General features: G+C 49.4%; 11 protein-coding genes across 11 annotated transcripts; 8 read left to right on the top strand and 3 right to left on the bottom strand.

Annotated features, from left to right (window-relative positions):
- Positions 1 to 13: 13 nt before the first annotated feature.
- On the top strand, positions 14 to 1,550 carry BDQ94DRAFT_135274 (uncharacterized protein). The gene is made up of 2 exons (XM_026764628.1): positions 14 to 664; positions 711 to 1,550. The coding sequence occupies exons 1-2, from the start codon at positions 179 to 181 to the stop codon at positions 999 to 1,001; spliced, it is 777 nt and encodes a 258-aa protein (XP_026630924.1). The 5' UTR covers positions 14 to 178; the 3' UTR covers positions 1,002 to 1,550.
- Positions 1,194 to 2,774, top strand: BDQ94DRAFT_71106 (alpha-ketoglutarate-dependent dioxygenase AlkB family protein). The gene has a single exon (XM_026776372.1). The coding sequence runs from the start codon at positions 1,618 to 1,620 to the stop codon at positions 2,737 to 2,739; it is 1,122 nt and encodes a 373-aa protein (XP_026630923.1). The 5' UTR covers positions 1,194 to 1,617; the 3' UTR covers positions 2,740 to 2,774.
- A 36-nt stretch (positions 2,775 to 2,810) lies between these two features.
- Positions 2,811 to 4,459, bottom strand: BDQ94DRAFT_156717 (glutathione synthetase ATP-binding domain-like protein; the record flags this gene model as incomplete). The annotated part of the gene is made up of 4 exons (XM_026768653.1): positions 2,811 to 2,978; positions 3,025 to 3,854; positions 3,907 to 4,015; positions 4,430 to 4,459. 4 exons carry the CDS (start codon positions 4,457 to 4,459, stop codon positions 2,811 to 2,813), a joined length of 1,137 nt encoding a protein of 378 aa, XP_026630922.1.
- Positions 4,460 to 7,056: 2,597 nt separating this feature from the next.
- BDQ94DRAFT_71140 (uncharacterized protein) lies at positions 7,057 to 7,620 on the top strand. The gene has a single exon (XM_026776374.1). The coding sequence runs from the start codon at positions 7,178 to 7,180 to the stop codon at positions 7,481 to 7,483; it is 306 nt and encodes a 101-aa protein (XP_026630921.1). The 5' UTR covers positions 7,057 to 7,177; the 3' UTR covers positions 7,484 to 7,620.
- Positions 7,621 to 7,757: 137 nt separating this feature from the next.
- On the bottom strand, positions 7,758 to 9,857 carry BDQ94DRAFT_181323 (acyl--CoA ligase; the record flags this gene model as incomplete). The annotated part of the gene is made up of 5 exons (XM_026773866.1): positions 9,583 to 9,857; positions 9,365 to 9,502; positions 8,874 to 9,308; positions 8,369 to 8,793; positions 7,758 to 8,316 (listed from the first exon to the last, which is right to left on the bottom strand). Exons 1-5 carry the CDS (start codon positions 9,673 to 9,675, stop codon positions 7,758 to 7,760), a joined length of 1,650 nt encoding a protein of 549 aa, XP_026630920.1. The 5' UTR covers positions 9,676 to 9,857.
- A 4,942-nt stretch (positions 9,858 to 14,799) lies between these two features.
- On the top strand, positions 14,800 to 15,916 carry BDQ94DRAFT_135237 (uncharacterized protein). Its single transcript, XM_026764627.1, has 2 exons — positions 14,800 to 15,453; positions 15,690 to 15,916. The coding sequence occupies exons 1-2, from the start codon at positions 15,383 to 15,385 to the stop codon at positions 15,823 to 15,825; spliced, it is 207 nt and encodes a 68-aa protein (XP_026630919.1). The 5' UTR covers positions 14,800 to 15,382; the 3' UTR covers positions 15,826 to 15,916.
- Positions 15,917 to 16,599: 683 nt separating this feature from the next.
- BDQ94DRAFT_71043 (uncharacterized protein) lies at positions 16,600 to 17,303 on the top strand. The gene has a single exon (XM_026776371.1). It carries the CDS (start codon positions 16,731 to 16,733, stop codon positions 17,139 to 17,141), a length of 411 nt encoding a protein of 136 aa, XP_026630918.1. The 5' UTR covers positions 16,600 to 16,730; the 3' UTR covers positions 17,142 to 17,303.
- Positions 16,970 to 19,379, top strand: BDQ94DRAFT_135236 (Zn(II)2Cys6 transcription factor domain-containing protein). The gene is made up of 3 exons (XM_026764626.1): positions 16,970 to 17,372; positions 17,496 to 18,694; positions 18,764 to 19,379. Exons 1-3 carry the CDS (start codon positions 17,159 to 17,161, stop codon positions 19,205 to 19,207), a joined length of 1,857 nt encoding a protein of 618 aa, XP_026630917.1. The 5' UTR covers positions 16,970 to 17,158; the 3' UTR covers positions 19,208 to 19,379.
- Positions 19,380 to 22,830: 3,451 nt separating this feature from the next.
- BDQ94DRAFT_71002 (uncharacterized protein) lies at positions 22,831 to 23,667 on the top strand. Its single transcript, XM_026776370.1, has 2 exons — positions 22,831 to 22,993; positions 23,051 to 23,667. The coding sequence occupies exon 2, from the start codon at positions 23,098 to 23,100 to the stop codon at positions 23,509 to 23,511; it is 414 nt and encodes a 137-aa protein (XP_026630916.1). The 5' UTR covers positions 22,831 to 22,993; positions 23,051 to 23,097; the 3' UTR covers positions 23,512 to 23,667.
- On the top strand, positions 23,604 to 24,199 carry BDQ94DRAFT_70994 (uncharacterized protein). Its single transcript, XM_026776369.1, has 2 exons — positions 23,604 to 23,783; positions 23,869 to 24,199. The coding sequence occupies exons 1-2, from the start codon at positions 23,696 to 23,698 to the stop codon at positions 24,114 to 24,116; spliced, it is 336 nt and encodes a 111-aa protein (XP_026630915.1). The 5' UTR covers positions 23,604 to 23,695; the 3' UTR covers positions 24,117 to 24,199.
- Positions 24,200 to 24,515: 316 nt separating this feature from the next.
- On the bottom strand, positions 24,516 to 25,070 carry BDQ94DRAFT_135224 (uncharacterized protein). Its single transcript, XM_026764625.1, has one exon. The coding sequence runs from the start codon at positions 25,055 to 25,057 to the stop codon at positions 24,764 to 24,766; it is 294 nt and encodes a 97-aa protein (XP_026630914.1). The 5' UTR covers positions 25,058 to 25,070; the 3' UTR covers positions 24,516 to 24,763.
- Positions 25,071 to 27,976: the final 2,906 nt, after the last annotated feature.

Raw genomic sequence — 27,976 nt, 5'->3', positions numbered from 1 at the left:
AACTCCACGAGAAAGTCACTCCAGAGTCACGGGATACTTCCCCCAAAGCATGTGCTCGCCGTGACGTCATGGCATCGTTGCTTTCGCCTGTGCTTCGCCTCCATTCTTCGCCAGTCGCAACGATTACTGTCTTACTGTTGGCTGTCTGTCGCTGGCACAATGCCACTTCATCATCGCAATGCCTACTAAACGTGCAAGGAAAAATCCATCGGTGGCACAGAAACCGCCTTCCCCTCCGCTGTCCGAGAAGAATGCCGTCATCACGCAAGATATCCCAGAGGAAGAGGGAGCAAAGCGAGAATCTACCCTTCGAGATGAGTCGTACACACCTGAGCTATTCGACGAAGACGAGGAGATGCCCGAAGAAACGGAGAATACTATCGATCCCGACACTGGGAAAGCAGCCAAAAGAACGGCGGAATACGCACTAGGAGGGGGAGGGTACAATGCACTCAAGTCGTACAAAGGACAGATGTACTCCGGAATGGCTGTTGGAGGATCGCACACCTGGACATACGACCAAGGGACGTGGAAGGAAACCAAGGAAGAACCCGATCTCTGGAGAATCGACTACCAGACGAACAAAAGACGAGCGAGGAAAGCGCCTACAGGGAGTGGTGCGCCAGTGGGAACCGAGTATCACTGGCTGATTGTAGGCCATCAGGTAGGCTACGCCACTTCATCAGACGACGGCTGGCTCACCCCCACAGCATGTGAAGAAAATCGATGCCAATACGTACGAGACGCACCTCACAGGCTCGAAGTATAAACTGGCGTACAAGTCCGCGTCATCGAACGCTTGGTCGATTCCGACAGTCAAGAAGCAACGGGAGCGGGAAGTCGAATTGCTGGATGACGCCAAACAACGCGTCCAGGGACTGCCGCCTGTGCTGGCATCAGAGAAGGTCAAGGTTGAGAAACGCGAAAAGGGCCAGCAAAGACTCGACAGCATGTTTGGAAAGGCTGCAGGCGTAAAACGAAAGGCGGATGAAAATGCCTGATACGCGTTGCTTCCGACAAATGCTACGTGACTAGGCCATGTCACGTCTGCTTCGGCATACAATCTACGGCAATCATTCGGATTTACGGTTCGAAAAATGAGATATGATAATCGATCCATGAAGATATTATGGACATAAGCTAAAACTGGCTCGGGCGTATTCCGGGCCATATTTTGCAAAAGTTTTTACTGTGAGGCTATTCAGCAGGGTCAAAGCAACAATCTAGATCCTGCACTGATGAAACTGCAAGACCGACGCTATGTAGCATAGCAACGGAGTCGAGAACGTAAGACAATTGGATAGGGCATGCCCACTCCGTGTACTCTATTACCCGAAAGCATAAACCAACCCAAGTATAGAGCCAGATCTAGACTCACCCGCGAACAAACAAATCTCAACCCTCATGGCACGATCTAGAACACCAAGAAGAAGTCAATCTCCGACCCACAATCTCATCCTATTCCTTGGAACCGTGACATCATCCACCCCAAACCCAATATAAGCTTAACTTTGGCCTCATTCCAGACCTCCCCTAGACCATCTACCCGCCGGTCTACCTTCCCCGTTCAACTCAACTTCACATCCGCCACCCAACCACCCGCATTTCCACCGCATCATGTCCAAACGCATCAGCACCTTCTTCCAACCTCTTCCGTCTAAGAAACTCAAACCGGATGCAACTACGACAGCACAATCATCATCATCATCATCATCAACAACAACAACAGTCCCACCAAAACCGTCCACCTACACCCATCACCCAAGTTATCCCATCCCGATTCGCGACCCGCCCAGCACCATTGCCACGCCTCTCCTCTCCAATCCAGCACCTCGACCTCCCAAAGCCTTAACCAACCACCCGCACCTGGATCTACTCTACTTTCAACCCTTTCTCCCCTCCCCACTGGCCCGAGACCTATTCCAGTTCCTGCGAAACGAACTCCCCTTCTACCGCGTTCGATATACCATCCGGCGCGGTGGAACAGAAACATCCATCAACACGCCAAGATACACGACTGTTTTTGGGGTTGACGATACATCGACATTCATTATTGAAAACTCCGAATCTACTAGTTCCAATTCTGAGACCAGTGTCCAAGACGAAACTACAAATAATCTACTAGATCCTCCTCCAGCCAACTCACCAATATTGGTCGACAGTAGTACACGCACTCCCCTCACCGAATCCAAATCCAGATACCGATGCAGGCCTCGACCCATCCCGCCGTGTCTGGACATTCTGCGCCAAGCAGTGGAGAAGGCCACGGACGATGGGACCAGATATAATTTCGTCCTGGTGAATTACTACGCCACAGGGGACGATAGTATCTCGTACCATTCGGATGATGAGCGGTTCTTGGGCCAGAATCCCACCATTGCGTCCTTATCGCTTGGCGCGGGGAGAGATTTCCTGTTGAAGCATAAACCAGGTGCTGCTGGTGGTACTACTGATACTGATCGTGCGATTGCAAATGCAGCTGCGAAACCGCTCAAGTTTCCCCTCAAGTCCGGCGATATGCTAATAATGAGGGGCGAGACTCAGTCAAATTGGTTGCACAGTGTGCCTAAGCGCAAGGGGTTGCAGGGAAGTGCTGGTGCTTTGGGCCGGATCAATATCACGTTTCGGAGAGCGGTGGTGCCTGGTGGTACGGAGAATTACTATCGATATAATGTGGGCGATGGAGAGGTGTATCGGTGGAGAGATGAGGAGGGGAAAATGGTTGCTACTACTGAATAGTTTACGATTATGTTGTAGCTTCATGCATATATAGATACACCCGGATTGGAGGGATGGGGGAAGGGAGACACTCAGTGCGAAGCAAACGGGTTGCTGTAAGCTCGGAAGCGATCAAGTGGCTGCGCACTGCTGAGGATCTTGTGCAACAACGCCCCGTAGTCCCATCCGATAGCTGCGGCCGCAAGAGCAGTTAGACTGGCCTGGTCCTCGCGACCAGGTCGTCCAGGCCCGGTCATATTCTATTGTTATCAGCGACGGTTCAGCAATGGACAGGGAAGGACATACAGGCTTCATGTTGATATCGAAGATGGCAAACTGTGACCCCTCGCTAAAGCGTCTAATGTCAATTCGAATTGGTGCCGTCGCGCCAATTAATTTGGCGACTTGCTCGCACTGCCGCATTGCGCTTCTGTACGACTCATCCTGCATTTCGCTTTCTGTGACAGCGCGCGAGTTCGCAGTCACTGCCACTGTACCATTGTATGGCGCAATGCCATCGACATGGTTGAAACGCGTGATCGGAGGCAGGCTCCAGTATTCTGGGCTCTCTCTCGATGGTGGCATAACAGTGATCGTTGCCTCTTCGCCCGTGAGGAACTCTTCCACCATGACAATGGGCGACTCAAGCAGCAGAGCGCTGATATGTTCCTCGAGCTCTGCTCGATCATGACATACCTTTACACCGTGGCTGCCGCGACCACGGACGGGTTTGCCAACCACGGGATAACGGGGAATGGAGTCTAGTATAGGGGAGACGTTATCCGAATTGCTGATCAGCCATGAGCGGGGGAGCGTAAATGAGCCATGGATACGGAGCTGATCATTGAGATAGGCTTTGTCATCGAAAGATTCGACTAGGGTTGGTGGTTGTCCGACAACAGAGATAGGGACCGAAGCAAGAGACCGTGAGGTTTGCAGTGGGTGTGAGGAGAAAAGGATCGTGTTGGCCCAAAGGTGCGTTGCCCCTTGGCGCACGGCAGAGAGGATCCCGTTTTCCGTATCCGGGAAGCACCAGCCTTCTTGCTCTTTGGGACTTGGGGAAGAAACCGGTGTCACGACTTGTACGCCACGGTTTCTAAGGGTGTAAGCGATGTCGGATCCCGAGTCTTGGTATCCTAGCATTTATGTTAGGATGAGTCTTTGGGATAGCAGGAGGGGATGTGATACCGCCAGGCTTTCGGGGCTTCCGAGCGCCGTTGATGATGGGCGGCTCGATGGCCTGGTAGAGGACTGCGACTACCGGAGGGGCAGTCGCATTAAGCAAAGACCTGCTTATCTGTGTCATGGGTAGACTCATCGTGTTGTTTAGGTGGTTAGTTGCCTCGAAGCTGGAAATGACGAAGTGTGTTTTATAGATGTGGAGCAACCCGAGAAAAGTGCCGGCATCGGACAAATCCAGCTGATCCTCGGATAGATCCGAAAACACGGAGTAACCCGCTTATGCCGATTGCACTCCTGATAGCTTCATTGTGTTATGGAATCAAGCGACGATTGACTGTTCAGCTGCGTAGAAAGATCTGGCGGGAGTTCTTATGATGATTAGCGATGCATCGTAAGTAGAAGTTGGACGACAAATGTTTCACTTACCGGACCCTTGAAAATCGCATGCCCCGTGGCAAATTGGCAAAGTGGGTGATGAATCATAAAGTAGAAAGCGTAGTCGTTCCTTCCAGTATCAAAGACCTCAAACCGATGCCTTGATAGTTGAGGTTTTAGGCATTTTATCCCGCTTCGTCGGATGCTGTCTGCTGGTGTACGTTCATCGTTCTGGAGGAGTGACTGATGTGATGTCTGAAATGAAGAGCATGGATTCTTCGTCGATAAGAGTTCCGTAATCTCAATGAATTGGTCTTCCTGTAAACAACTATGTTAGCTTAAATCTTGACAGTGAAAGCGGGACATCGTACTTCAAAGGTCTGGCGACAGCTGTCTGGCAATGCCGAGTGGTTCTCGATGCAGCCTCGACCTGAAAAGGACTCGAAACCAAACATTGAGACAAAGACGGACTTGTGATATGCCCAGAGGGGCACTGCTACAGAAAGAAACTGACGGCTTGAAACAGGATCAGAGCGATTTGGTGTGATTAGAGTCTGCTGGGAGTGGGCAGAGTGGGCCTCCATAACGAGCATGAACGCACTAGACAAACCAAGCAAACGCCGGTGACTGGATCCATACTCTCAGGAGTACACCCCATCCTTCAGGTATCACACCAATTCATGGCATATCAGTCTCGCTCGCAGCTCTAACTACGCTAAGACATAAGCAGAGTGGCAGAGATATCCATTTCTTCATGGCCGCGAAGGGAGTTGTCTGTATCGGAACTTGCTAGGGAGCATTTTGACCTTGTCAAGCGGAGAATCCAGCCACTCCCTGAGACTAATATAGCCATCTGAACCTGAGATCGTCTTACCACAGGGTTTGTTGCAAATTTGTGTACTCATTATGGATTGGAAACTTCAAGACTAATGTTTCGTTTAGCATAGATGCTTTCGAAAGCTGCCTAACGACAATCACCCCATTCAGCTTCCTTGATCAGATCACATACCCAGAAATCATAAGGTGGTGGCACACTTGTTGCATGTTTCGAGGCCATTTCTGGCTTGACTCAAGTTATGCCAGCATCATGTTTTGCACGGTATACTAACAAACCGTCAAGAATATGACTCTCAGCTGGGATACTCGGTTACCTCGGAGCTAGCGATATGATCGAAAGTATATCAGGCACCAGAAATTCTGGGATGAGGCTAAACACAGATCTATTTGGAGCAAGCATGATGACATGAGCAATGACAGCGTGTTTATGACGTATCACATCGCTGTAATGGCTTCAGTGGCTCCCACCGTATGTGTCTGACTCGATTTACTGTGTATAGGACGACCGATCCCTGATGGGGCTCAGTCGGGGTTAAGTTTCCTTCGCGCTGACTATACCGTTTGAATCAAGTCGACTACCAGCCAAGAGAAACCATTGTCTAGGCCCTTTGATCGTCAGACACCCATGAAGACGGACTTCGCTTCTGCGGAAATCCGGGTAGGGATATAACAATCCCGGTCTTTGAAAAAAATTTGTTCTGACATATCACATCCGCCGGACCGACCGAGACATTCTCAATGGATGCAGCCATGACACGGTGCTTTTGTATCCGCATGTCTTGAGGATGAAGCGCCTTCGGATATGTCCGAATGTATGACGGTAAATGATTGATACATCACCTCACGGATTTGCCGATGGCAGACATGGCTAACCTAAGGTGGCCGCACTTTCTCCAGGCAGAAGAAAAAATGCGCTGGGAGCTATCCTGGGCTAACCTCTCAGCGCTTACTCTAGATAATGCCGATCTCTGGACTGTTAAGGCTGATGGAACACGAAGGCCGAGTGCACTAGCCCACGGACAATCCGGAATCTCTACAAGTTGTTAAAAATCTGACACGGGTTGCTCAAAAAGTCACAACGGAAACGAAGATTTGGGAGCCTCGAGTCTCACTCAGCCTAGTGCTGCTGACTGGCGCTTCAAACAGTAGTAGCGGGGCTGTTGGCTCAGCTGGAAAAAGTCAGCCTTGCCCCTAAGAATTCCAAGGTACACCGTCAGCCAGACATCCCTGTTTTTGAATAACCCCAGAGAAAGCCTCCAAATCAGTCCAATACGTCTATTTTTGGTACTTCTTAAACACGGCTATGGAACACCCGATCTCACTTTGCCAGCGTTGCAGGGTTGTCCAGTTCAACGACCAAGACTATGGCACCGTCGAAAACGAGTCATCGGGGAACTGCACTGTTGTGTTTGACCATCTTGATGATGAAGATCATTACGAGGACGATCCATTCTAGACCAGGATATCAGAAGACAGAAAATCTCCCTTAACTACCACCTCCTTGACAAGTTTCCGGACCTTCCGGTTCTTACGGCATCCACTGCATCTGGATGTGGTATGTGTACTGCCATGCGCGAGAAGATACTATGACTGAGGGCGACTTATCTTTCATCGGATGGCGATGCATGGTGAAAAAAATATTCCTGTCAGTCGTTCTCCATTTATCAAGACAGATTGCCAGCATTGTCTGCAATGGCTCAAAAGCTTGCATTAGAGACAAAGGGAACACAGTTAGCAGAAATTTGGATAGAGGAATTTTATATCAACCTTCTCTGGGCACCTCAAGGCATGAGATGATTGGAAGCCATTCGAACCCCGCTTGATGAAGAGTCTATAGCACCATCATGGAGCTGGGTTAGTAACCCAAACCCGGTGAAGTGGGGTGGAGAAACCAATAATTTCGATCCTCTGTTCATGTGCCAATCCAAGATTGCATCGATGAATATGAAGACTGGATTGGATCTATATGGACAAGTGCAAAAGGGTTCTAATATCTCACTGCTCACTAAGTTTCACCCTCCAATTGCTTCAACCATAGTACGCAGTAGAGGGTTTCGTCTTGGTAATGTCGACTTCCCCTGTGGGCTGTGTTCAGCTGATGGGGGAGTATGTTGCCGATGTTCGTTTCGAATGGACCCATGACTCATCCGAGGCTCAGACACACTCCACAGAAAAAGAGAAAGACATCCTGGATATGCTGTCAATGGTCCTGATATTGAGATATGATGGTGAAGAGGATGACTTCATGATGGGTTTGCTTGTGCTGCCTATGAACACGCCTAGTGTATATCGCAGAGAAGGTCTCTTTTCTTGCGAAAATGGTCGAGAATTCTGGGATAGCATTGATACTTCAATTGTCGCATTGGTTTGATTCTTTGAGTTGTAATTTTAAGTTTTCTTTTTTTAGTTCGGTATTATTTTGTTTGGTTTCTTTCCCCCACAAGAACAGTGAAATGGAGTCGAGTGGAACGCCCAGATCTGTTTATCATGGGTACTAAAGGAGGTGAGTAATGTCCATTAGCCATTGAGAAGGCCGGAATAGGGAGATCGAGTATGTACTGGCGACCGACACTAGATACAAAAAGAAGAGAAACAAAGCCATCGAGCCTAACGCAACAGAGCAACCGAACAGTAAACAAAGAGAACTATAACCTCGGTCTCCATCCACTCTCCTTGACTTCCCTGCGACTCTCTTCTCTCAACACTCGCTTGAGAATCTTGCCACTTGCCGTTTTGGGTATGCTCGGTACAAATTTGACTCCCCCGGTGAGCGCTTTATATCCCGCCAGCCTCTCTAGTAACCAGCTCTTGACCATATCCTCTGTCAACTTGCTCTCGTCGGTCTCAGGTCGGCGGACCACGTACGCTCGCGGCAGCTCCGTCCCCGGGACCACATCCCGCCACCCAATCACGGCGGCATCCACAATGAGCGGATGCGCCAACAACACGGCTTCCAGTTCCGGTGGAGCAACTTGAAATCCTCGGACCTTGATGAGCTCCTTCTTGCGATCAACTATGTACCATTTCTGTGTAGCACGATCGCAATACGCGATGTCCCCGGTGTGGAACCAGCCCTGCTCATCGAAAGATTCCGCATTGGCGACCGGATTGTTGAAGTACCCAGGTGTGACGGCAGGACCGCGGACACACAGCTCGCCTCGCACTCCATAGTCGGAGATATCGGTGCCATTGTCGTCTACTAATCTACATCATTATGTTAGCCTCGACCTGATGGAAGAAAGAGAGAAGAACATACTTAGCCTCCATGTTCGGCACCAACCTCCCCACCGACCCTGTCTCATCCCCTTCATCCCACCGGAACATTGTCGCGATACAACATGTCTCTGTCATACCCCAAACCTGCGTACAATTGGCCCCTGGGCCGAGTAGCCTTTGGAACCGTTTTTGGGCGTCTTTGTCCATTGGTGCCGCGCCAAGATTACTCGCCCGGATCGAACGCAGATAGCCCCGTTCGTAAGACATCGGATGCATGATGATGGCAATGGCAATGGGCGGAACAATGGCCATCTCGGTAACTTGGTATTTTTCAACCGTCTGCAAAAAGAGGGGTAGGTCGAAGCGCCGCATGACGTAGTTGATATGGCCGGCTTTTAGGCTGCCGAAATGGCTGCTGGGAGCAGCGGCAGCGTGGAAGAGAGGAACGGCGATGACTCTGCTTACCTTAACACATTGAATTGTCAGCACTTACGACGTGGAGGTTATGAGATACGGCTTTTTGAGCTGAAGGGGAAGGTACACACCCTCCATGGCCTCGGATTAAACTCAAACACGAACTCGTGCTGGGCGACAAGATTCATATGCGTGATCTCAGCCGCCTTGGGAAGCCCTGTCGTCCCACTACTAAACAGCCTGGCTGCAGTAGTTGTCCTGGAAAGATTCTCGTCATCAAACCGTACCCAGTCTTGTTCACCATGTTCGAGCAGCTCCGTCCAGGACACCGCTCCATCTGGTACTGACTGCCCAAGAACATCGAATACCCGAATCCGATGCTCTGGGATTGATGCCGCTTTCGCCGCCGTAGTTACTGCATCTAAATGTTCTGGCTCTGTGATGACGAAGTTCGTAGCCGCGGAGCGGAAATGATGGCCTAATTCAAAAGCTGTGTAGGCTGGATTCGATCCTGTAAAAATCCCTCCTGCGCCAACGATCGCCAGGACCAGCATGGTATAGTAGATCTGTCATCTGTGAGTAATCAACTAGCATTGGAGATGGAGTTAAATGAAAGTCGTACATCATTGAAAGAATGAATGGCGACACAGTCGCCTTTTTGCACGCCCCAGGCGCGCAGCCCAGAGACCAGTTGACGAACAATGGTCCGGGCTTGGTTGTAGGAGATGGAGCGAGAGGGATTGTGGACATCGACGTAGATCTATACCGGTTAGCGGTGTTCTGTAGGCGAGTAGGAAGGAGTTTGAGAAGGGGAAAATGTATCCCCCATCGGAATATTACCGGTTCATCATGATCGTATGGCGGGTCAGAAAAGACATAGGAGATCACATCGGTGCAGGGCACCGGGGCCCTGGCTGCAGGTTCAAAAATCATGCTAAGTGGAAAATAGTGAAGGACCAGGGGGGATGCGAGGATGCAAGGATGCAGGGACCAGGAAGACACATGATGACCGATTTATAACTTCAGCTGAATGAATCCAGCCCCGATGCTGAAATAGGGTTTATCGTTTTGTCTGGAAGGCCAGCACGGCACGTCACCCGGAGCGGGCAATGGCACTGACTCGAGTGCTGGACACATGGCTGGCATGGTGTGACTGGGACCCCCGCCTGCGACAAAGGCATTGTTGTTCAACGGCTTTACGGGAGACCATTCATGGAACGCCAGACCTGCAGGCCGGAGAATATTGAGGAATTAGCGTGCACTGGCCTGGCCGGGGGTGCTCGGGTTTTAGTGTTGCGCGTCGTTGGGAAAGGGTCAGAGAGACCAATGGCTGCGAGGCGAGCTGATAAACCACCCCCAGCAGGCAACCCACCGACCCGCCACGCTGCATTTGGCAGCTGCCTTCAAGCCAATAATTAGGCTCTCCTGCGCCCGAGAAGCTCGCCAACGGCCGTGGCGTGGCAGTTTGGGTCCTCGGCCCATGCTTATCACCGATCACCGCCGAACCTGCAACCTCGGATCCCCCTTCGTTCTCCGCACCGCTACAATGGTCCCGAGCAAAAGAACATCGTCAAGGCGATCAATCTCCCGCCAATTTGACTCAACCCAGTACGAGACTCTCATACTTTGTCGGCCGACTCAGTGGCAGCACAAGACCTGATAGCGACCGCAGCACTGGGCTGATTGTTCTCACCGGAGTCGAATCTTCCAGATCCGCTCTTATCCGGTCTGCAATGACCGCGATGGAACAAACCTGAGTGTCGCAGACTATGCGCTTATCAGCAATTCGATCAGCCTAATACATGATGGGCTAGCCGTTGTTGTCCTCGAGCGTTATGGCCAGATTATGACAAACAGCCAACCTGAAGGATTAGTTAGCGGTTAGTTGATGACTGTGAATATCGCCATGACGGGGATAACAGAGGAAGCACCAGGGAATACAGGGACCTGGTTGATTTGTTCAAACATGCCTACCTCTTGAATGGTCATCTTCATTGCTGAAGGAGGCTCTCGCCTCCCCTTTCCAAACAATCCACGCGCATTTTGAGAAAGCATTCGTGGTCTTCACAACTTCCTAATCGATCTGATGAGCTGCTGTATCTCAGACGAGATGGATCATTGTTGAACGGAATCTGGCCATACTGAAACCGGCGCTACCGCCATTTAGCGACCCTGGGGCCCATCCGAGACTTAATGAGATGTGTCATGTGCCTGCATAGAAATGTACAACGATTCGCTGCCATTCGACGGGTTCTGTTTCAGCTCCAAATTTCAACCCCACAAAGGACATAACCTGGAATTTATATCAATATGATTAGCAAGGCAATCCCAGAGCGAACCAAAGCGACGTGATGATACGTTAAGAGCGTTCAACGCAAACTTTTTCTCACCAAAAGAAAGCCTCGGACGGAGCTGCCTACAGGATCTTGGATTACCTCACGTACCCAAGCAGCCACAATGACCATTCACTTCTTAGACGGCAAGATAATTTTGACGGCGCCTGATTCGAGGATGAATCTAAAAAACAGCCGCGACAGTCATGACGACGTGGACAGTCTCTGCGCAATGTCACAGGTTTTTGAAGAAAAGTTTTAGATCACTACAGACCTAGAAGCTCATGACCCGACCGTGTGTACATGCCAGTAGCACACAGGTGGCCGCGCTGGATAAAGGTTGGATCGGGTGTGGTGTAGCACCCGTGGTGTAGATATCGACCATGGAGTCCCCTGGGTCTCGGGCATAATCTTGACGGTGCCATAGAAGTGCTGAGTTAGCTGACCCAGATAGCATTTGACAGGTATTTGTGACCCACCTAAGTTGTAGATTCTACGGTACCGATATTTCCTCGCTGGAGGAGAACAAGTTCGAGGATATTCTTTGAAATGGCAAGGCCGCACCAACCTACAGCAAAGCCATCTGGCGCTCTTCATAGTGCGGCTGATAGGCTCGTACCTTTCTGTACCTGCCTTCTCTTTGCCTACAATCTGACGTGAGTTGTACTCAAATTCAGAGTCATCTTAGGCTGCGACGGCAACATTAAGTCTACCCTAGGGCTTCGAGCCAGAATGCAATAGCCGGGGCCGGAAGCCTCTGTGACGTGGGAGCGTCCTTTATGATAGAATGGGCAAACATAGCCGAGTACCACATCGGCTTTGGTAAGCAATGAATGGCCATGTATCTGAGATCTTTGTCTCGGGTGGTGGTTGCTTTTCCTGGCTCTCAATACGCGGCTGGGGTTGTGGTTACACGAAAGTTTATCCAATCCATGGAGGAAATTCTGCATCGCCTCATATATCACGCGGAAGAGGCGTCCCCTTGGCAGGCGCATCTGCATCTCATTAACCGGCTTGGCTGGTCTCATTTGGCACATAGCCTGGTGACAATGATGGCTTCAATCTAGACCATGTTCGGATCCGGAGTTTCTGTTGCTCGATAATTCAACTCTCTTTTCCTTTATTCCGATCGATGAGCATATTTGCTCTGTTTTTCTTCCATTGCCCCGAACATCAAGGCCACAAAGATATTGACGTATCCCTTACGGTCTAATCCGAGTCATTCGTGAACGTGCAGAGTAGAGGGCCTTGCAGCAGGGAGCATGAGTGGATTTTTGCGGCAGTCCCGATAAGCAATATTCAGGGTGTACGTAGTGTCTTGCAGGGATCCCCGCAGCAGAGAGAAAATGAAATGCTCATGTCTGAGGTTCCGAATCCCAAGGTCCTCTGGCTGAACCCTGCTCGACGCAGGGTCTTCCACACGTTCAACCTTAAGTGTCAGAGCGCTATTTGTTGTCGACCTTTGCTCGTATGACATGATAATACGTTTGAGCCAGGTGAGCAGTATACCAGCTTTAGAAAGAGGACGTATGTAGCGAGGTAGCACAGGCCAGCAGAATGCCAAGAGTCTTCTGCGTGGATTAGCGTTGTACATGCTTGGAGTTGCAAAATTCGCCGGGGTTCTTCCGAATGACGATCTCCAAACCGTCAAACAGAAAGCTATGCCTCTCCTGACGGTCGCGATCCAGCAAAAAAGCTAGACTTGCATCGAAGGAGATAAGTTCCAAATCTTTAGCTCTGGAGTGTTCTTGTTCGTAGTCAGCCGAATGAGAGAATCTAGCGGCAATATCGATGTTCTCGCCCTCAAGAAGCCGCCTCGCGATTGAAATCCAGACCTAAAATGTCTTCACGGGCAGCACGAGGGGCGCTGAATAACATATGCCTAATCGCCCATGTATTTAGCGCATGTCTGGGATGTTTGCCAAAACGCCACCAACTTCTTGGGTCGGGATGACTGGTCAACGCTGCTGTGGTCATCTTTTAGCCGGTGGGTCTGAATTAGGGGGAAAGACGGTGCGGTAATTTGCAGCAAGGTTGACGATTTTGACAGAAAAGGTAATGCCAACTCGATTTAGACGGCTGTCTGGATGAGAGGATCGCCTGTAAGCCGGATGTTAGTCTCGCTCCGTTCTTTCATTTCGTAGCCACCCGGCGGGTAATCCTTGCAGATGGCTCAGCAAGGTCTGGATACTTCTGCTATTCCAGTCGTGTCAGGTTGGTGGGAACACGAAAACCAGCACTATAAGCTCTGGCAAAAGGCAGAGTATGTTCGCATAGTTATATGATCTTCACTTAGGTAAGATACGACTCGGGCGCTCAGACGCCCGTTGTGGAAGTGAAGTTGGTCAGCTCCTTAATATGAAGACAGGTATTTTACTTCGATGGGCAACAAGAGCCGTAATGTACCTCTAGCACTATTCCCTCTGTCACACTCGAAGTCAGATTCTTAAAAGACGGAGTATAGTATGGCTAGCCTGTTGGGTGGCTCCCGGGCCGGTGAGGGCTCAAAGGGGAAGCGTAGGAGGAACGTCACTAATTGGAACCAGTCAACACTATCCCTCGCTTGTCCAGAACAAGTAAATCAAGCGGTACGATTGTTCCGAGATCCGGTTACGGAGACTGTATTGCTGTCTTCTTGAGGTATGCTCCTAGAGAGGGGAAAACTTACAGTAGCGTGATAACCAGGAAATGGCATGTGCATGTGTTAACATGATCAGGTTGACAGCGATGGTTGGTTATTTCTCTCTTGTGAGAGTATCTGTGTTGCAGAAAGACAGCAGACGAGTGCTTTGTGTGTTCGCATGAACCTTCTTCTGGGCATGGCTGCTCCACTCCCCTTCACAACACTCGGATAAGCCGAGCATCGAACACCTGCAGAGATCAACCTCTGTGGCGTCTCATGGTAAGGGGGCGGCCTCATCTGCTTTTCTAGTCAAATCGACACTCGCTTTGTAGAGGCTTAAGGTTGCCTTGCTGTAGCCACGCAAAACACCCTCAATGTATCTGTTTATGTAATTCAGAAGGCTGTTAAAGCAGGGGGTAATAGAAAACTACCCTAGGCCATTAATCTTGACGGCCTAACAGATGGAATTGGACGCAGATTGGAGGAATTATGGTCTCCGATAGATCAGAAGTGATCATCTTAACTGATAACATTCTGCTCGGCGGATAAGTGCATGCGGCACTACAACTGTGCTACTGCATGACACGCATGGCTCTGGCTCCGCACGCAGTTCAAGTTATTTTAAATTATTGTTTTCCTTCGACATAGATCCTCTGTATAAGAGCATTTTTGGCTTGTTGCACGGGGGTTTGGAATTAGAATATGGGAGATCAAGTCATAAGGCTGAACGGTTGGTGGCATGGGCGCCCTATAACACACAAGTGGAAGATCAGCACAGTTCGAGAAGTCGGAAACGGGACGATCGACAGAGGTGGTAGGTATAGTACTGGAAAGCATCACAAAGAGATCTAAATCTAGAACAGAAGATTGGCTAATTCCAGGGCCACTGAAATCATAATGGTTTCGATGAGCTTCGATCACTTCCATCCTGGGTGTCTCACATGCAAGTCGAGAGTGAAGGCTTGCAGGTGTGGCAGCCTCTTCAGCAAGTTGCAGTAGGTTGAGGCGTTTGGCTGGTTTGCAGCAGCCAATCAGCGTGATCAGATGACTTCTTTATAGAGAGCTGTACTTGGAGGTCACTTGGTAGTGACTCTTAGTGACTTCCGAGGCGCTTTCCAACTTCCAATTTCGCACTACTACATCACAACATCCTCTTACATTGCGCAAGAGCCAATCCCACCCCCTGCACTTCCACTTCTCCTACATCCAGTTCTTCTAGCGCTACCTTCACTTCCGAATATGGTAGCATTGTCAACTCTATACAATACACAGTATCTCGGGCACTCCACTCATTATCATTCCCTGTTTTCTCCCTCTCATTCCCGACCCGCTACCACATGGCGTGTCAGCTTATCCTACGGAAGCTCGTATTACCCTCCGACTATTGAGTCTAGCTGTGGCCCCTAGAATCAGAATCCGTTGGCAATCCACTAACCAGATCGAGTCGGAAGATCGACGTCGCGTGAGTGAGCGTCATATCCTATTTTTCACTGCCGGGTTTCCGAGCTTCTTAGCTGACGGTGTACATGACTCGTGGTTATATTCTCCTGAGGCTCCCGGTACAAAAACCGGGAGTTGGCCGCCGCTAACCCAAGTCACGGAGGTTGTAGTTTAACGCGTGGAGACTCCGCCGGGGTCCCAGAATGGACGGGTGTTGGCGCCTTTGGCTGGCGGCCTGTGGCCTATGCTGGCCTATGCGTCTCGGGGCTCAGCGGAGTGCGTCGCATTTCCCCATCTCAATCCCCTTATCGGCTGGTAATTCCCCCCTTTCCTTTATCTTCCACGAGACCCCAGTCCTAGAATATATCTGCAGAAAAGCCCACCAACAAGAAGACTAGTACATATTCGCACCAAGTCCGATGCAGCTGTCCCCTGCTATTGCGACGGGGGAAAGATAGCAGTTGTCTAGCCACTCCACGGATAACATCAGAGACCCCGGAAGAATACGTGATCAAATCAGGAAATTGGCTAATTCGTATTCAATGGTTCAGGATCTACCTCGTATCTGTGGATGACGCTGGATTCGGGTCAGACCTAGACGGAAGCATCGCGCAATATCCGCACCGTCGACTCAGAATCTATTTCCAGGAGGCCCGGTCCACTGTGGCACAAGCGATACTCGCGTGAATTAACCGGCCCCAGGAACCACGTTTCCTTCAGAAATTGATGGACCGTGGAGTCTGGATTCATAATTGCAGAATGTCTGAGTGGGCGGGTGGGGGGGAAGCGTTTCCTACGGCTAGCGTGGACATCCTGCGACAGCGCTAACTTGCGGGCCATTCCGCTGCCAACGTGCTAGACACCTCCCCCCTCCCCCCCCTCTTGTTGTGCAATTACTGTGCATAGAAGAGGCCTCCTGATACGCCGAGCTGACCAACGACATGTGTGAAACGATGGTCGGCCTAACAGATGCCTAGAGAATTAGGGTGTGGCGAGGTATACGGGATGGGGGACATGCCAACCGTCAGACAGCCAGATGGGATCCGGGTGGGAGCGCTAAGCCCGTTAATAAGCGGAATGGCAATCAGGGTTGGTGGCCGTGGAATTATGTCCACTGGCAAAAGGACGTGTGGCTTTCTGCGGTTACATCCGAATAATGTTGAAAAAAAAAAAATAAATAAATAAATAAAAAATAAAAAATAAATCCGCTGCAATGTGATGATCAATCCGCACTAGCTGACGACCATTGCGGTTCCATGAATGGGCGGATTATATTATTTTATTTATCTTGCCTAACGCGGATGGCTTGGACTTGGTCGATCGCCGCCTGGCGTGGCGTTGCGTTCTGGATTCTCAAACGGGAGATCGAATCCAAGACATTCATCCTATCGAGGGACTATGGAGCCGAGAGGGAGGCACGCGCTCCGTGGTTGGTGGAGCAGCCTCCGCGGGCTGAAAAATATCAGGGATGCAGGGCAACTTCAGATTAAGCCATGCAGGAGCTCATACAGCCCCCCATTTGTCGAGCAATTATCTCAGCAGGAACTAGAGTTACCTTCGTTAGGCCGGGTGAATCTTATTAAATCCATCCCATGCTAATATTACGCAGACTAAGCTACAAGCTACGGTTTCGGGGGGGTTCCGCAGTCTGCAGGCCGAACGGGGGATATTCACCCCCCTCGAGTCGGGTCAGATGTACCAAAACAAAAGGATCAGGATCCTTCCATTTGCTTCCCGATCGGTCGATAGGGCAGCTTGAGCGAGCCTTGACTAATCTGGCCTATTGCTTCCCCTCAACATTCGCCCCGGATCCGAGATGGGTGGCCCGGAGGTTGTACTTATCGACGGCGTCCCCTCGGTGCCTTTCCCTCTTCTCTGGTCCTACTATTCATACTGCCTCAATACAGTTATATCTAATACAGCTTCCTCCCAAACACCACTCTTTTCCATTCTGCTTCTTCTCTGATTCATCCTCGAACCACTGTGCTGCTTGCTTTTACTGAGTGCGGCTAGTCGAGCTATGCCCGCTATGACCATTACACTGAGTGACCAGGCACATACTGTGTCTGAGACCTCATCGACGAACAATGGCATCTCAGGGACAGAATCCAAGAAGTCAGGCACTCGGAATGGCCATCCCCAGAGCAACTGCCACCAGCTGCCGCCTCCCCCATCGCAACCCACTGCGGAGGGGGAATACCGGTGCGGAATCTGCAACAAGACATACAGTCGACGTAGGCTACTCTTTTCTTATGGTTGCACAGTGTTGACACCTTTTCTCTATGACTACTGGCTCCCTTGACCATCCTCAGAGACACGGCCACTTATGCACACACATGTGGTTAACAAGATAATAGGTGATCTGCGGGACCGGCACCGTCGCCGTTGTATTAAGAACATTGGCCAGGAACGCCAGTCCAAGCGCAAATCCTGCGACGCCTGTGCGCAGAAGAAGCTGCGGTGTTCCATGACCCGGCCCTCCTGTAGCCGATGTATCCAAAGCCGACGGCCTTGCGTGTATCCGCAGTCTTCTATTCCTGTTCAAGCTCCCAATCTTGATGATGCTCAAGATAATATTGTTACGTCTTCCGGCTCCCTTCACTCAGTTTCGGTCTGCACCGGTATAATACCTGGTGGCACGACATGGGCCCTTCCCACATATCCGTTCGACACCCCGTCTACTGCCGACGAAGTAAATGATGTTTCGGGCTCCTCCTGGAGTCCCGAAACTCCAACAAATGCCGAACTTGCGTTCCAAACCGTTAACGAGAGTACTATGTTTCCCATGCAAGATGTCTCGTTGATGAACTCCCCGCCCTGGCAAGAGGATCTCCATGAACGGCCCGAAACCCTTGGGCTGGAGGAGTTCTTTTCCGGGTCGCTTGACAGTTGTTCGCCAGCTATGTATATACCACCGACGATGGGGTCCTCTCCAGTGACCATGGTGCCTCCTACCCCGGCTACTCTCCCGGGTGACTCTTATGCTACGGGAGGCGGACTGAATATGTCATCGGTATCTCCTGGCTATTTCGATAATTTCTGGCCCGATAACATGGCGTCCACCGATGAAGACCACGAAACTTGGCGATTCAGCACGTACACAGATAGCCGGTCCGGATCGGGGTTCGGCCAAAACTTCCTGCCCAAAACAAGTCATCATAGTCCGGGTGACACCGGTGATCTCTATCAAGAGCTGTTCAGCTTGTTACGTGAGTACCCTGGGCTGGCTCTGCAGAGACAGTTCTACTCGCCTTTCCTACACCACGAGCTACAAGGGTATGCGATGCAATCGTTGGGCCAGCCAATTAGCACTACTCTGAGTTCGATATCATCCTATGCTAGTTATCTGGAGGCTTGTGATACATTTGATTTGTCAATGCACGATGGGGAGCGGCTCGCAGCAGCAGAAGGCTGCGTGGTAGCGCTTCATGCTGTCTGTGTTCAACAGATCCTGAGCATTTTCGGCGATAACTTCGCCACCACCGGCTTCAGCAAGCTCCCAAACTTTGCAGGCGATCAAGGGCACACCGAGACTCCTGTTGACATTCTCTTGAGGGTATGTTCCCCCCCACTCCGATTGCCCTACGCCCCACCCTATGATTTGAGCTGAACTGAGTGGCCCTAGATGACGCAGCGGGTCTACAAACTTCATGAGGACGTTCTTCGCACCCCCCATGAAGATGAAACGGATTGGCGCCGATGGAAATTCGCCGAATCCCTGCGACGTAATATTTTCTTCGCCAATATAATCCGAACATTAGCAGGACGGGCCCGCCGTTACAACGGGATCAACATTGACCCGCTAGATAGCGCGATCCTTCTTCAGCTGCCGTTGCCGGCGCCGGAGGAAATGTGGCGAGCACGCAGCGAGGGGGAGTGGATGATAGCCCGCGCACAGACGCAGCGGTCGTGGGCGCGGGGCGTGGATGGCAGCATGCTGCCAGCCCTGCGGACCCTACAACAACTGCTGGTGCTGGAAGAGGTTGGCAGTGTAAGTGTTACGTTATTGCTTCCCATCACACGCATGATTCTGGCGTGTGCCAAGCTCAATGGAGCTTCATATGGCTGAGGTGGACCGGTGGGCCCCGCGATAGGGCGATTATGATCGTCACGGATGAATTTCTTTTTGCATGATTTTCTTGTTTCCAAAATACCCTGTTCTTCTCACGAAGACTACGATCATCGTGGGATGTATTAGTTTTGTATCCGCTAGAGAGTAGACTAGATCCTGATTGCAAGGCTTTATGATTATGATTCTCAGTGTTCTTTCTTGTTCTGTTGTTGAACCCGTCCCGAAATCGGAACCCAATTCCGTGGGGGATCTCGACATTGATAGATCGCATCACGTCTTTAGCCGTCGCCGGATTTTGACGATAGCCCCATTGTGGCCAAACTAACGGTGACTGCAGAGCCCGTGCCGACATGCACGGATCAAAAAGGGATAGATTGAAATCAGCCAAACAAAAAAAAAAAAAAAATAAATAAAAAAAAAATCACAATCCAGGGCTGCTGCTGGGCGCATGTATGAGTGAGAACTGGACCTGGGGCTGGGCTTGGCTGGCTGAGACGCCAAAATCCGGACACACGGCGATGCCGAGGCCTCGACTCACGACGAACATGCAGGCCGTCAGGCAGGCAGGCAGACAGGCTGGAAGACGAGGAATCGCGACCGGACGGCGAACAGGGTCCAGGCAGGTTAGTGAGGATAGGTTCAGCGAGCCGATACGGTACCTCGTTAGTGCTCCTTAGTTCTGACCAGCTTGCTAGCCTTCCCGCGGATGGTAACCTCCGGCGGGGGTCCGGCATCCACCCGTGGGATTTACTTGGGGGTTTTTTTGTACCTCTCGTGTCGATCGCAGCTATCTCCTCCGAGGTTCGTGACCAATCGTTTGTATGCAGGAGATGCAGTAGTGTCGACGGGCTAGGACGAGTTGGTTAACATCTCCTGGGTGGTGGATTGGTCTCGCCGAGTAGTAAGTAGTATCTAGTAGTAGTAAGTATCTTTCTAGTACTAGCCGTTGTTTTCATACTAACGAGTTGTTGGCGATGAGGATAGGAGTGGGGGAGGGGATTATCCCACTGTGTGCTATTTTTTTTTATTTTCTCTTGTTCATCGCCAAGTACCACCTTGATGGTGTACACCATCGCAACAGCTATAATGATGTTCTTTTGGGGGTGGTTATTTCCACAACCCCCACTCATACGCATACACCCATCAATCTATTCACTAAATCAACAGCCGCGCAAAAAAGAGGATAGAAGACAATAATCAAAGACAGAAGAGGGGTAGAAAGGATGAAACCTAATCTCGATAAGCGCCGCCAAGCCCTGCAGGTCAATCTAACTTGCCCTCCTCCGTCAGTCTTTTATCCCGACCAAGAAAGGAAAAGCAGCAAAGCGAAGGCGAATCCGGCCCCCTCCGTGCCTCGCTCCTCCAAGATGGGAATATGCTGCGCTTGGCTGCGAGTTTGCCGATATTACACTGACCTTTCCACCCCCGCCGCTCGTCTCCTGTGCCGAGTACTTGGCTATACGCTGAGTGACCATTGTTTGATGGTGTGCTGCCGTGCTGGGTGCTTTTCTTGGGTTACAGAGAGGGAAGTCTTGGGAGAGGTCTTGGTGAAGAGGAGATGGTCTGGGCATAGTCCGTCCACTAGGTAAGTAGAGGATTACTATAAGATCGCTAAGTTAAGAGTGGAGCATGTGTATACGTATGTATTCCTCTTTTGAATGCTGATGCCAAGACGTTGGCAGGAGAGGAGACAGACAAAGGAGGGGGGGAGGAGGAGGAGGAGGAGGAGGGGAGGGTGTGTTTCGCCCCTTAGGCACTGACAGACTACACTTGGCTTTTAATCTATATTATCTTCACTACTTGGTGAGATACTACTTCCTGTTTATGCAGTTGGGTCTCGGCGAAGTGGGGTGGGGATGAATGATACTAGCACTAGGCAGTAGGATCCAGTTCTCGTCACTGCTCTCTCTCTCTCCCACCCACTCAGCTTATGGACTGCTAGCTAACACTTTGCCCAGAATCATTTCTACCTATTTGGATCGGATTCGGGAGTCTCGGGACTCCGGTGGTTAACCAGATGATGGTGACGACTAACGATGGTCACGACGATGATCATATCCCAGTTAGAAGAGACGGTTTGACGAGACCCAGTCCAACCGATCCAACCGAACTGAAATGCAATGAACCCTCACTGAACCGGGAATGATCATATGCCGATGAAACAATGATCGCTGATGCCAAGCTCTTCTGCAGTGGAAAAGGGAGATCCACGCGGACGGAGGATTATGCAGTGCCAGTTACTAGTAGTTAGTCCTACCTACCAAACTTGCACCGTAAGTAGTAGGACTACTACTAGTAGGATGGATATAATTTCTCCGTCTTGGTGAACTTTCTGCGCCTGCAGTCTGCAGTACATCCTTCATTTACTCTTTCCTTCGCTAGTTGTTACTATCGCTATCTCGCCTAAATTTCCTGCACCCATCTTATCAAATCAATTACCATCATCTGTCTGCATGCATCTAATAAATTAATCCCGTGTCTGGGTTTTATCTATCAGTTGCTTATATGCCGAGAAAAATAAATGGCAAACAGACAAGGTCCGCGGAGCTAGGCATTCATCATCTGGGTCAACTAGTACGAGGTAGGGAAGTGAATGGAGGACTATGACTAGGTAGGTACCCTTGGGGAATAATTGACTCTACTATTGTCATGCCATTGTCTTTCCTTAGGCTTTATGTATAATCTGTCTCATTAATTGACTACTACGGAACCGATGCCTCGATCTGTAATGTGCAGAACGAGGCTGGCAAGTCAGCGAGGATAGAATAAGCCGCGTGTTAAGCCAAGCCGGTAAAGAGACCGGCAAGGAGCGGGCCGGGATGAGTGAGACATTCTCTGAAGAAGAGGAATAGCGAGAGGGGGGAATTGTCGGAGGAATCGAGGATTTTCCTCGTGTATAGCATGATCTTCTTTCACTCTTGCTGGAGCCTGGCCCACACGGAAAGGAAGAAAAAGAGGGAAAAAAAGAAAAGAAAAAAATAATAAAAAAGGCCAACGTACCGAGTATCATAAGAGTCCTCACTAATGTCATGCGCTTTGATGGATCTTGTTAGATAATTTCATTGTTTATCATGAGTAAGAGGATGAAGGAAGAGTAAGACGAATAAACTTTTGGATGTCTCTCACGAGGTAGATTAATTGGGGGTCTACGTTATCGGGGATTGGGATTGTTGATCTTCATGTGGTTGGACCCTGTTTCATTCCTTCTATTTCTGCTTCTGCTCTTTGTAATTACATTCTTAACGTATACTACTACTCTAGCTCACACAGACAACAACATCCGTATAGTACTTCCTCCCCATCCACCTCATCAAAGGAGCAGGATCTCACCAAAAGGATCTAATCACGCACGATCAAAAATAACAGTCCACCCTCCCTCTTCTTCTGCAACTACCAAAAGTCCTGCATAACTTATACCCCCATCCATCATCATAACCCATCACAAACCCCCACCCGTACCAAAAGCACTGGGAGGATCCGATATTATCCTAACGAGCCATGGATATGAATCCTGTCGGCTCCAACTTCTCCCGAGGGTAAGAAATCCAGCCTTGTCGTCAGAGAGCCCAAAACAAAGTACGCAACCCTCGTCTATATCTGATCCAATTATTTAAACTTTTCGTTTCTCATTTGACATTTTTCAATATAGCAAACAATATAGCCACTAGGCTAGACTCCGGAGTGTGGGAACGGAGTCGGAATCGGAAGGATATGGTCATCTTCACATACTTTTGTTACTGGATTACTAGATCTTCGGGGGATATTCCGCGCTTAGGTTACCGTGTGGGTGCCTTCAAGGCTCAGAAATAATCTTTTGATTGCTGATCAAGACGTTTCCAGTGGAAGTGCTTACCTAATTACGTTGCATCTAGCGTAACGTCTTCAGCATGTCTCCATTCTGGACACTTATTTGTCGCATAGGTGAGGCTATACTACTCGTAAGTAGTAGGGATGAGTATATCTGCACCTGCGATTATTTACCTGAAAGAGCAAGCGCCAGCCATGGATATTTATTACTGGTCAATACAGTCTATCTGCCACTCACAGGGCGGGAAACAACAAGGCTGCATTTTCCTGGTGTGGTAAAATCAATCCACCCGACCATTTACTACGAAGATCTTCCCAACGTTGCCGATGATTACCTCGAAGGTGCATCCTTCCCACACCATAAACCTTCCCATGTCTGCCCAGAAAGCTTCTATAATCTTTTTGTCCAATACAAACTCGATGAAACCGGAAGAAAAGAGGGGTGGCGGCCAATGGACAGGGACAAGAACCAGATACGTGCCGTGTCTAGCTAGTGATGATACCATCTGCGGCTACCACTCGTTTTGTGACCTCCCTTGGCTTTACTGTGGGCGCTTGTCGCCACTTGTTACTCATTGCCAATGGAGAGTTTAGGACGGCAGTGCTACTTGCTACGAGTGTGTGAGGGACAACCGCGGATATGACTCTCTCGGAAAGATAAGTAACTCACTGAGTTTGATGGAGAAAAGGATAGTTGATCCATTTGACCGAAACACTCCCAGAGGCGTTGAAGTAATCATCGAAGGAAAGGCAATGCTATTCATTGGTACGTTCATCTCTCTTTTCTACATCCTTATCACACTGTATGACAGTACATTCGCCTCGTGAACTAACTCCCCAGATTAATCAAGAAAGATACGGACGAAATCACCCAACATGTGATAATCCCCTTCATACACCATCCCTCACCACAACAATTCTGAGTCCTCCTTCAAACACACATTATACTACCCCGGAATGCCGTCCTCGTCATTCCAATTTGCTCTATCCTCAAATGCTACTAAAGTGCATCCAGACAACACTCCCAACCCGGTCATTACGCCACTATCGTCCTCAGTGGCGCTCCAAGAGGGATAACGCTGATAAGCAAACTCATTAACAACTATCGTTGTTCATGCCTGCATGCAACATTATCCAGCTGCGTCCCCGAGGTGGACTCAATGCCGAAGTATGGATATCAGGTATAATCCATGAACCTTCGATGCAGGAAAGACCACTGTCCAATCCTTTTTGCCTTCTTGGACAGAAAGAATATTGGGTATAAGTTACAATTCGTGTCTAGTCCTTGAATATCTAGTGGCAATGTGACTTTTCATCTCTCGGATATTATATGATATTTCAACGTCCTATTGTTGACAGAAGCTAGAGCAGTTGGTTTTCAATCAGTAGAACAGCGAACATATACTTCCAGCCCACTTGTGAACCAGCTGCCCCAAGCAAACACGCAGAACGCTCGCCGAAAGGCTACTTGTTCCCTGAATGCAGTCGTTTGTTATACACCTTGCAATATGCACCCATCTCGTTTGCCCCTTAACAAAGGGAGAGTCTGCCCACCCTGCAGAGCCTGGCAAAATTAGATCCTTATGTTTCTCCCAGATCTTATGATATGGCAGAACCATAGTAATAACAACGACCTTGTTATGTCGGCTTGCCGATGCAACTGAGCGTTTGCTACTTCATATAGAGCGCCCTAGTTAGTAGTATCCGGGTCGAAGTAGGACTGGAAGGCTGTCCACATTTTTCTTGTCAAGTGTAACACGGTCGTGTTATGGGTAAAGTAGAATGTGACATTCCAACAAGACTATCTTGCTTAACGCTTGACCATCGTACATTGTGCAAGCAACTCCTTCGCATTCTCCATCCTCGCATCCATAAAATCATATGCATCTGTGCAACCGCTGCACTTGCTACCAGATTTCCTGTCCCTAGCGGGACAGCTTCTCTCAATGCCATAGAGGTAATTTTGCACGAGGTACCTCTGCAAACATAGTGTAAGCGTATATATACCTGCAATTGGCAGTACAACCACATGCTGAGCATGGGTAAGTTCGTGAATTAGGCCAATGGGTAGGTTGAGTGATATTGCATCGAGGCTTAGTACCACTGGGAACAATGGGCTTCCTCCTTGTGAGAGTGTCAGATAGTATATCCCAGCCTTCGGGAACAAGAAAGATCGGTATTCTGCTGAAAGAGACCCGAAATTCCAATTGCATTCTAATCCGATGATTTTAATCGACATGTAAGTTGCCGTGAATCTTTCATTGGTATATAGTGTTGTTCGGGATATCCACGGAGATTGGTCGGTTTTTCTCAGGGTTAGTACACCCATATCCGTTCTTTGTTATTTCTCCCTCTTGATCAACATCATAATCAGAATACCCTTGCATAACCCCATAGCTGGCGACGATTTGTTTTCGCTTTCAGTCTTTCTCCCTTCTTGTGGTATTCCCGCTGCTTTTCTTGCATCGTGCCAGCTGCAGATGGTCTTTCGGGTTCATTTCTGGACATCATTCATGCTCCTCAATTAGCGGTAGGTTTTTTGTTTTGGTTATAGCCGGAAGTTCATGTGTGTATTGGTCGATTGTCTCTCTCTCCTTGGTAGATATGCCAATAATATGTCCGGTGTGTCATGCTTAGTCTTTCGTTCGTGGTCAAGAAGACGGTTCCATCTGGGAAACAACAAGTCAATTTGCGAAGGTGAGCCTGTCAAGCGACGCGCAAGCATAGACAACGAGACAGTAGGCGACGCCGCACATGCGTAGCATGAAAAGTCTCTCTATGCCAAGGAGCGAACGACTAATTGAGACCAGCGATAGGCCTTTCCAGGAGCTGCTCGAGGCAGACTGATATAGTCCTTTTCGAGAAGCCCTGGCAGATTGGCCACTCTTATATATAGGATTACCAGTGCCCTTCGACGGTACTCGGTAAATCATGAGAAAGCATAGCATGGCCGCCACTTTTGCATGAAATCAATGTAACATGACCTGAACTTCACGACCGTAGAGCTGGGAAGCGGCATCGTGCGTGGATCTCATGTACAAGTATCTCCGCATAGCGCGCGAGATAACCTCGATGAAGGTTAGGCTTGTGAATTGCATGCATGTAAAAGGGAACCATCACCCTGATGGCTAGATAGACGCAGTATAGCCTTCTGTCCCTCTATGTTGAGAATTCGATAACTGTGATTGATGAGGAACCACCTCAAAGGTGGATGTCCGTATAGTATATATCTTGTAAAGCTGGCTATCTCTTGCAGAGACAACGAAGTAGGTACATGTGATGATCGTACCCTCCGTGGACTCTGAATGGCCCTTCCCATAGTCTTGTCGCCCATTGTAAGTGGAAATGCTCACATGTCTGGAGACTTTCAAATTGTTCGTGCGACGGTAAGATGTGCTTGCTGTATGCTGTGTCTCATGACATGTAGACCGCCATGATCTGTCCATTCACAATGTGTCATCAACAGGCCCCAGTCGCGCTCTGAAAGACTTTCAGCTCCACCAAGCTGTATCTAACATCATAAAACCCTGGGTAAGACGCAGCCTGTCGGATACTCCTGTGGAGAGTAGGTAGATCCAGTTAACAGGTAAGTGGCAGCCAAAGAGTCTCAGATGGCGATTGCAACATGATGTTCAATCCAGATGTGTCAGATCAAGGCGGTTCATTTTTGATAATGTTCTTCGGCTTTGCTGTTCATTTCTGTCTCCATTTACCTGCGCCCAGATGTTCACATTGTCTAGGCCAAGAACCTGTGTGCCATGATCCCAGTAACATGGCAATTATCTTGTAAAAGTCGTATATGGCCATAGTTTCCTTCCACTTATCCAGACCGGAATCGTAAGCGTAGCTTTATCTGATGTACGAAATTTCCTCTTCATATACAGTGTCATACTCAGTCATGTGTATGTTGACCCTTCATCTGATAGAAGATAGTGGAACTGACGGGACCACATCTCCCACTGATCCGGTAAACATCACGATTGATTCTGCACGCTGTGTGGCTTTTGCTCGACCTGTTATATACACCGACCGATGGGTTGATAGGCATGATCGATCGCGGCGAATGGCGCGGGATTGTGGTGTAGGCTTTCGAGAACCACAAGGAATGCGCGATTCTTCTAGCCACATGGGCGTAGGATATCTGGAGTATCTCTTGAGCTGATATCGAACCATCTTAGTTCCACTGAGGTAGTACTGCAAACCCGAGTGACAGAGTTGTCGAATTAGTGCCCATTCCTTCTCTCATATGTCCAAGCACTCTCTCATTGTACATCTCGACATCCGTAACCAGACACCCGGTTACGGATGTCATTGACGCTCCACAGATTGTGCCAATAGGGACCTGACATTAAGATAGGACGTTCCTGTTTGACCGAGAGCATAGTATCTATACAACATGCCATATTTCGCTGTAAAGGGTGAAGGTGATAGCTTCGTCAATGAGTCTCGGGGGTAGCTCCGTCCCATCGATATATCGTTCTGATAAATGTGAAATGATGCACGCCATTCTGGATCTAAACCAACGGTTTCTATCCTCGGCGCAATATATATAGAAGTACGAGTTTCTTCCTTTTGGTTGTTCTCTTCCGATGGACTCCCAGCTCCACAGGAGTACTTGTAGTATTCAGCAACCCAGACCACGCACACGGGCTACCAGGATTTCATCATGGTTCCACAGAACATCCCATAAGGCCGTGGTTTAATTTGACAATGTCTGAGTTCTTTCATGCTTTGTCTCCATTGTCGGATTGGTATTGTTCGGCGTCGAGCCATTATTCGTCATTTGCGATGTGCTTATGTTCTTCGACCGTTCGACTGGATTGAAGTTTAAACTTGCCCCCTATGCCAAAGATCCATTGGAGATTTTCAGCTGCGTGGTATATGCTTGAGCCGAACATATATTGTCTCCGAATCTTCGGCTAGGAATATAATAAAACGGTAACAGCCGCGACAAGCACG

This window comes from Aspergillus welwitschiae (assembly GCF_003344945.1).
Source record: "Aspergillus welwitschiae strain CBS 139.54b unplaced genomic scaffold BDQ94scaffold_3, whole genome shotgun sequence".
Classification (NCBI taxonomy): Eukaryota; Fungi; Ascomycota; class Eurotiomycetes; order Eurotiales; family Aspergillaceae; genus Aspergillus; species Aspergillus welwitschiae.
This window is presented reverse-complemented; position numbering and strand designations above follow the sequence as displayed.